The 9,240-nt window shown below is 37.1% G+C and overlaps 1 protein-coding gene across 1 annotated transcript; it reads right to left on the bottom strand.

Moving 5' to 3' along the window:
• Positions 1–1,904: 1,904 nt before the first annotated feature.
• On the bottom strand, positions 1,905–5,698 carry LOC113327753 (probable leucine-rich repeat receptor-like protein kinase At1g35710). The gene is made up of 2 exons (XM_026574881.1): positions 2,469–5,698; positions 1,905–2,376 (listed from the first exon to the last, which is right to left on the bottom strand). Exons 1-2 carry the CDS (start codon positions 5,680–5,682, stop codon positions 1,988–1,990), a joined length of 3,603 nt encoding a protein of 1,200 aa, XP_026430666.1. The 5' UTR covers positions 5,683–5,698; the 3' UTR covers positions 1,905–1,987.
• Between the last annotated feature and the right edge of the window lie 3,542 nt (positions 5,699–9,240).

The raw sequence follows: 9,240 nt of genomic DNA, 5'->3' as shown, positions 1-9,240 counted from the left end.
TTCTGAAGTATTTCAAGCGACATTCAATAATATGGCATCAACCGTTGACCACCACAAACTGCCACATAAGATGTGCTTTTTGTTATTTGATCGCGGCAAGGTTGGATTCAATAATTTTTCTCGAAAATAGAGGCTGACTTACAAGATAGTCTTTCTACTATTCTTTTCTTAAAACATCAGAAAGTTTTTGAATGGGAGTATCATGCTTCTAGTTTGGAAATGTAGGCTCACTTGTTTCCTGCATAAACGTAAGCGGCAGTGTTGTTTTATTTGGTTCCCTGACTTTGAGGATGTGGCACATAGTTGCAGACCAGTTGTGGAAGCCGCCTTGGCACTCACTTAATTGGAAGTTTATACTGGAATTGATTTCCTTGCAATGTCAAGCTTACCAAGATTATGGCAGTCACCTTCGTTAGCGGGTGCAGAGTCTAGTGATGTTTTCGACTGGAAATTAGTACTCTACTTGGACTGGAAATTTCATACCCTCCTAACCAACTTTGGGAATGCAAGAAATGTTCAAGAAAAGAAAAAACTGGTACCAAATTTTGATAGTCAGTTCCATAGTGCTGTTACAACCGAATACCAAGCTAAATATTTGCTGTTGTGGGTGGAATTTTTGAAATGGAAATAAAAATTATGCTTTACAGATCTCAGTGGTGCGGATAGTGTGGCTTGGGCAATTTCAATTCTCAGGAGGATTCCACATACTTGAAGTGGAAGTTCAGATTGTTTCCAACTGGTTTATGGAACGCGGAAAATATCAATGGCGTTTTGATGAGCCAAAATTTAAGGCTTGAGGACAAGGCATTTTTCCAGCAGGGTGGGATGTTACGACACCAACACTACTTGTGTACCTTTTTTCTTATTTAGTTTACTTAGTTCTCTTTAATTAAGCTTAGTTTAGTTTCCTAGTTTGAATAGAATTCTTATTATAGACTTTGCTTGTTTACCAAGGCTTTGATGCTATAAATAGCATGGCCATAAGTTGTTTATTTTTATCATAAATCAATATAACAATTCAGTTTATTTAGTTTTCTTCTCAAAGCCGGTGGCTAACCCCCAACTCAAAGGGTTTATCTGGTTCTTTTCCTTGTGTTTAAGCTTTCTCCAGTGTTAAAAGGTCTAGATCTCTACCAGACATGTATAGGATACGGGTGGGTCCTGAAGCCCCAATGATAGAATAATCACCACAAAGCTGAAACATCAAAAAAAAAAAAAAAAGTCTTGGCGAGTTGATTGGAGGATCAATTTCATGATGTGTACTTGTTTTAAGCGAAGCTCCTTTTCTAGTCATCGTTCCAGGAAATCTTGGATTACTAATTCTGTTTTGAGTATAATGAGAAACACCTTTACCCAAAGATGGTCCCAACTTTTGGTGATAGACATTTTCATGACTCTACCTTGCATCACCAATTGGTATATCGTTGTTTATAACCCCTAAAATACAGAAAAGTCTGTGTACCAGGTCTTTACTTTCTGTATCTGCTTTGCTTGTTATGGATCCAATCTTTCTATGGCCACAACATCCATTTTTCTATTGCTGTAACTATTTACTCTAAGGAAAACGGATGCAACATAAAGTTAGGACGGGTAGGATATGTCGGAGGTTATGCCTGTTTGTAACAGATATTTTACTTTACACTCCAAATACACGAGATGGATACAAGATGTGGGCACATACATGTTGAGGTAAGCAAACTGTTGAGTACTGAAGTACAATAAGCATTCTAAATGGCTATGATTTCTTGATGTGATAAACACAAAAGTGATTACTATGTTAAAATATCTGTGAGATTTGCTACGAGATAATTCAGTTGTGCAGATTGTCTATGTAACTCTACGATTGAGGGGTATTGTACCGGCAGCCAATAATATCAAAAGAGTATTCCTAGGACAAGTCAAGGAAAAAAAGAAGCTCATAACTGAATAATTTATTATGACAACAAAACGAAAAGAAAATAAGAAGATGACTGGGTTACACAAATTTTTATGACAACAAAATGTCTCCTAATGTAAGCATTTCAAAAGGCTTCTCTAAACTTGCCCTGCTCTGAGCAGACGACAATGATAGCTCTACTGCTACTTCTTGCATAGTTGGCCGAGTACTTGGATCACCTCGTAAGCATGAGAATCCAACCTTCACGATGTACATTATTTCTTTCTTCAGAATATCTGATGGTGCTCCAAGGCATGGGTCCAAGATGTCTCTCAATCTTATGTTTTGCCCCATATTACTCAATGATGGAGATGAAAGAAGAATTTGCGAGAGCAACGTGATCAATTCAGACGGATGTGTTCCCATAAGTACTTCTAATATGATCACCCCAAAACTATAAACATCACATTTCTCGGTCACCTTCATTGTATAGGCAAGCTCTGCAAACATCATTATAATTGATGTGAATATTACTTATTGACTCTAGGAAAAAAAGGTAATAAATTATAAAAGTTTCATCTGGATTGTATACCTGGAGCAACATATCCGTAGGTTCCTGCAAGTGAAGTCCAATTTGATGAATCTGGCTTCAAAATCCTGGCCGTACCAAAATCAGAAACTCGAGCTTCATATTCAGCATCCAACAAAATATTATTGCTAGATATATCCCTGTGAATTATTGCTGGAATGCAATCATGGTGCATGTAAGCAAGTGCACTAGCTGTTCCCTTGATAAATCCCACCCTCTTTATCCAATCGAACTCCACTGCTTGTTCCCCATTGCATAAAACATTTTTCAAACTTCCTCTTTCCACGAACTCATAAACCAAAAATGAAAATCTCCTTTGAAGATTAGAACAGAAACCGAAAAGTTTCACAATGTTCCGATGTCGGATTTCTGTCAATGCATGGACTTCACTTTCGAATGACTTGAGATCAGATATCTCAGATTCTTCATCTGACGAGTGAAGTTTCTTGACAGCAACAACCTGACCAGTTGACAACTCTGCTTTGTAAACGCTCCCATATCCTCCCGCTCCAATGCAGTATTTTGCATCAAAATTCTCGGTCGCTTCTATTATATGCTCGAAAACTATTTTACCGTCGTAATTCCAAATGGAAAATAAATTTCTTTGGGTACCGGTACCTCTATCTTGATCTGTCGGCGCAGCATTTCTTACCGATTTTTTTCGAAGGCGGAACAAGATGGCGAGGAGTACGAATAAAAGAAACAACGTACCAAACAAAGGAAGAAGGATTATTAGCACAAGTTTACTATGTTTGGCCTCTTTTCTTCCAGTAACAACCGAGGAATTACATGGTTTTAAAACTCGAGAGTTATTACCACATAACTCTTTGTTGTTCCTCAATGAATCAATTGGAGCATCCTCAAAAGCCTTGATATTTGGAATAGGACCACTCAACTCATTGAACGAAATATCGATAATGTTCAAACTAAGCATTTGATCAAATAAGGATGGAATTGAGCCGGAAAGCTTGTTATGGGATAAATTGAGTTTTATCAGTTTGCTTAGTTTTCCCAGAGCTGATGGAATCTCTCCACTCAACTCATTGTAACTAAGATCTAATAAAATCTGTAACGAATCCAAGTTTCCGATGTAAGGTGGGATGCTCTCACTAAAATTGTTTGAGCTCAAATTCAAAGATAATAACCTTGAGCACTGCCCTAGTTGTTTGGGTATTGATCCGATGAGTTTATTTCTGGATAAATCGAGTAATTGCAGGTTGGATAACATTCCAACTGTGGAAGATAACCTACCGGAAAGTTGATTATTACTCAAATCTAACTCAATCAATGAAGATAATTTCAACAACTCCTTAGGAATTTCTCCTACTAAGTTATTTGAAAAAAGATAAAGTTGACTTAAAATCATCAAGTTTCCCATTTCTGATGGTATTTTACCAGTGATTTTGTTGCCTGCGAAAGAAATGGCTGTCAAATTTTGACATTTCCCCCAGTCTTTTGAAAGTTCACCATACAACATATTGTTACCCACACCGAGCCTATATAGATGCGGATACACGTGAAATGCCTCCGTTACATCATCTACCAGTTCATTAGATGTAAGATCTAGATGCCTAAGACTGGTGCAACTTCTAAGACTTCTTGGTATAGGACCCGTGAAATGGTTATCATTTACTACAAATTGCTCAAGAATTCCGCTTTGACAAACATTTTGGGGTAAATAACCAGAGAACTTGTTATCGCCCAAACTCAGTTCATTCAGCAGCGTTAGATTGTTTATTCCTATCGGTAATGAACCATTTAACTCATTTGTAAAAAGAGATAAAAGAGTTAAATTTCTCAAATTACCCACTGATGCAGGTATTGAACCAGTGAGTTTGTTTACAGACATATATAAGGTATCTAAAGACCTTAGCTTTCCAATATCTTGAGGGATGACACCAGTAAGTTGATTCCGAAAAACTGATAAAAGTGTGAGGTTGGCCAAGTGACATATAGAAATAGGGATTGGACCAGTGAAATTATTTGTCGACAAATCAAAGATTGTAAGAGAGCGAAGCCTTCCTATATCTTGAGGGATGATGCAAGAAAGTTGGTTATCCCATAAGGAAAGAGTGTCTAGGATAGTCAAATTGGTTAGAGAAGCAGGGATTGAACCTATGAGATTGTTACTGTACAAAGAAAACACAGTAAGAGACCTTAGCCCACCAATTTCTCGAGGTATGATGTCTGAAAGCCCATTTTTAAAAAATGATAAATAGGCCAGGTTGGTTAAATTGCATACTGAAGTAGGAATCAAACCAGTGATCTTGTTCTCTGACAAATCAAAGCCTGTAAGAGAGTGTAGTTTCCCAATATCTTGGGGAATTATTCCAGAAAGTTGGTTATGATATAGGGTAAGAGTGTTCAAGCGAGTCAAATTGGTTAAAGAAACAGGGATTGACCCACTCATATTGTTATTATGAATTGATAAGAGTGTAAGAGAGCTTAGCATTCCTATATCTCGAGGAATGATGTCAGAAAGTTGGTTATCATGCAGATAAAGAGCGTCCAATCTCGTCGAATTTGTTAAAGAAGTGGGGATTGAACCAGTGAGCTTGTTGCCGGACAAAGCTAAGAAGGTAAGAAAAATTAGCCTTCCGATATCTTGTGGAATAGCTCCCGAGACTTGATTTTCATAAACTGATAAACTAGTCAACTTAGTCAGATTGCATATACAAATAGGCAGTGAACCACTAATTTGATTTTTAGAGAGATGTAACTTATGCAGACTTGTGAGAGCGCCTATTTCTGGTGGAATAAGTCCAGAAAATTCATTGACAGAAAGATCAAGGGAGGTGAGTTTTGGAATATTGTTGATTTGGGACGGGATGGTACCGAAGAGTGTATTGTAGCTCAAGTTAAGGCTAACGAAATTGGTGAAAGATGAGAAGTTAAAACCATGCAGCGTACCTTGTAAACCCAAACCTGTTATCTTCAATTCGGTGACGCCTCCGTCTTTGTTACAAGTGATTCCATACCACCTGCATGGAGTCGTCGTGCTCGCAGTAGAATTTATCTTCCAAGTTGGAAGGAGAGAATGAGTTTGCTTCACAAGGCTTGATTTCCATTTCAAAAGAGCATCTACTTCTTGTAACTGTTGCTTCTTATCAGTTGAAGAAAGAGAAGAACCATATGCAAAACGAAAGAAACTGTAAGATGAAAACAACAGTAATAACAACAGTAAAGTATCACTTGAAAGTTTTGCTCGTTGGGACATTTTTGAAGAAGAGGAGTTTTAGTTATTGGCTGATGATTAACTAGCTAGGGAGAAGGGTTTTATAATAAAACCTTGTTTTGTTTTATTGGGAAGCAGACTTGGATCATATTTGGTTGCATCTAACTCGCGATATGGACGTGACTTGACGTGAATTAGATGTCAGGCCGTTTGTTTTTTAGTTTAGGTCTGATCTGACTCGTTTCCTGATTCAGATCTAATTATTCAGATCTGTTTGAGTAAGTGAATAAAATCCCCAGATTTATTGGACCAAGCCATTATCTCGTATATTTTTGAGTCAGGTCTGATTCAAAAAAACAACACATTGTGTCAGTTCCAGATAAGCCAGATGACTTCAGTCGGTTCCAAGAAAAAAAATGATTGAGAAAATAAAAAGAAAGACAAAGAAAATGATGTTAGTTGATTTCCAGTCAACTGTTATTTTTTATCTAGAAAAATCTGCAACCTTCAACTAGCAATCTGAGGAAAATGCCTTCGATGGGGTTATATGGTCCTCATTCTGCCCTTCTTCTCAGGCATCTTGCTTCATTTTGGTCTACACGTATATAGTCACGCGTTAAGTCTTTGTGTGGTTGAGTACACAAGGGTCTGAAATTGGAAGCGTGTGAGAAGTGCTGCATTAGCGGCCAACCCCCATGAACTTCTTCGATGAGGATGGTCTTACCTTGGTCTTACGCCATCTCTTCCAGTCAAGTTTTGTGTTGATTCAGTTTTGTCGCTCACTGACATATAAATGACTACTCGCGTTTTGAGAGCAATTAAGGGTCTTATAACAGGAGACAAAAGTTTCGTGACCACAACTTACGATTTCTTCTTGTTGACCATTTGCTGAGATAATATATGAGTGGCCAATAAGTGCACGCAAGAGGAAATCTAGCCTCCGACTCCGGAACTTAGGCACTAACAACGGAGAATAAACCTCCACCTTTGGTACTGCCAAATACGAAATCCAAACCTTTTTCCCCGAGCAAGTCAGGGTGCGCTAGAGCGGGAACTCTCATGATACTGGCCGATCTTTATGCCGGCTTGCCAACCTTGCACAACCCACATAAGTGGGATGTTACAGCCATCATGTATATATATATATATTTTGATTCAAAAAGTAATTTTATTGAGATAATTAATTGCTTACACATTGTTTTTCCTTACTGATTCAATAGTTTTATATCAGGAGGAAAATTATCACCAAACTGAAAACTAGCACGACCTTTTTTTTTTTTTTTTTTGCTTTTTTGGAAATACAGTATGCACAACCATTCTTAATTCAAGGTACTGATCGATAAGACTATTGCGGTTTACTCAGTAATAAAAACTTGATGTCTAATGAAAGACTGGTTTGTCCAATGAATACATGGAGACGTTTTATTGACAAACTTTATTAAAAGTTCAAAAACAACTTGCTCATAATTCTTTGTGACATCCCTTGCTACTGCTTCCATGCCTTACATTCCAGCTACTCAACCTTATGTTAAGCATTCAAACCTCCATCAAAGTATTGTCTTTTGGCTCCATAACAATCTTGTAAAATCACTAATTATTAGTCCAATACCTGTTGTACCAGTTTCCTTTTTAAAGAAGTATCTAAATTTAATTTCAAACAATTAGTTGTAGGAGAAACCCAATTATTAGACTGTTGAAGCATTCGGTCATTTAGATTTATAGTTAGAAACAACAAGACAACACTGATTAACTAACAATTTAATTCTTTCAATAGTATGGATTCCATTAGGCTTAGTATTCTGAAAAACCGAAGAACATCTATCTTGCCATATCATCCAAGCTGTAACCATCAAAGTACACAGTAAGTAGTCCTTCTGATGAGTAGTTTGGTCATCAAAAGAGCTACATGTATATATGTTAACTAAGAACATTTATGGGTCCAGATCGTTTGTACCTAAATTTTCCCTAACCCTATGTACGTGCCGATATAATTGCGATACCTGTATTTCTTGGTTAACAATAAATAACGTATATATTTGCTATATTTGATCCTTATCATTCCAAGGCTAAAGCTTTAAGAGGATTGAATATTAAGAAAACTGGTGAGCTAAATAAAGCTCTTCTTTCTAAGTTAGCTTGAAGAATGCTCATTGAACCTGAAGTTCCTTGGGTCAAAATTGTCAGTCATAAGTACTTTCTTGATCACAATAGATCCCTCCACCATGTTAATACACATGGTTCATGGGTGTGGAATGGTACTAGAAGAGGCGTAAGAGCAACCACAACCATGGACGTGACTAAATACTAAAAGGCAGACCAAATGCTAAATTTATTTGGCTTATTTGAAGGTGAAGCGCAACGGTAAAAGACTAAAATTTAGTCTGGCGTAGTTATAGTGAACGTCTGATAGTGAACGGAGTTATAGTGAACGTATGAAGGTTAGGCGTAGTTATTGTGCACGCATATATGGGGCGCAAGTATTATTCACGCCCGAAATGGGACGTAAGTATTATCATCGCTAGAGTGAGGCGTTGACACAATCAAAAAACAAAGTGTGAGTTCAACTGTGAGACGGATGTATTGAGAGTCTCATGAACAAACAAACATGAGGCGGGAGTATTATTCACGCTCAAAGTGGGGCGCACATTTTGTGAACATTAAGGTTGGCGGACTTTGTTTTAACGTCCCACTGAGACGTTGTTTGTGTTAGCGCTCTGCACTCAAATGCACACTATACTTACGTTTAATCCTATACGCTCATTATATCCACGCCTAACATAGAACGCTTACTATACCTACGTCCCATTAAATTTAGTTATAGTCTGGGACGGCGACTAAATTTAGTCTCAAACCCTAGAAAATCATACCAAATTTAGCTTTACTCCGTTCCATTACGCCTCACTTTTGGACCAAATTTGGTTTTAGTCTCTAAATTTGGTCGTGACTGTGGATGCTCTAAATATTATTAAAGACCTCTATTGATAGGAGGTGGGAAATGCGAAAAGCATTTCCATCTGGAAAGACATTATGGGAATTGGACTATAAACCATCCCCTGTCTTCTAGGTTTATGTCTCACAATATGAAAAAATTGTGGATCAACTTTGTTAATTTCAATACTAATACTTGGAACTTTGCGGTGTTGAAATGTTCTTTTTGATAATTTTACTGATGATGAAATGTGTAAGAAAAAAATACCAACTAAAGGTGAAGATAGATAGGTCTGGAAAGCTACTCACAATTATGTATTGCTAAAAGTTTTTACAGAGTTGTTGATGGTATAGGTAATTGTTGGAAATTTTGAATAGAAATTTGAATCAGTATGTCCACTCACTTGTGACTTTTCAAAATATAGTGTCTTATTCCAAGGGACGTGACTTTTAATGAAAGGATTTCACCAAGAGTTACTTTTAGACCTATATAAACCCCACACATTCTCTATTGTAAAGATGTGTTTTTTTTTATAGAGTCATAATAAAAGTAATACTAGAAATTTAAGAGTTTGCATGTGTTTTCAAGAGTTAAAGAAGAGGTTTTGCTACATTTATTCGCGTTCGCTGTTCGGTGTTATCGAAGTGCTGCGAAAAACATCGAGGTATTGT

Source organism: Papaver somniferum, unplaced genomic scaffold (assembly GCF_003573695.1).
Source record: "Papaver somniferum cultivar HN1 unplaced genomic scaffold, ASM357369v1 unplaced-scaffold_107, whole genome shotgun sequence".
NCBI classification, from domain to species: domain Eukaryota; kingdom Viridiplantae; phylum Streptophyta; class Magnoliopsida; order Ranunculales; family Papaveraceae; genus Papaver; species Papaver somniferum.
The sequence above is the reverse complement of the archived record's forward strand: the minus strand, read 5'-3'. Positions and strand labels throughout refer to the sequence as shown.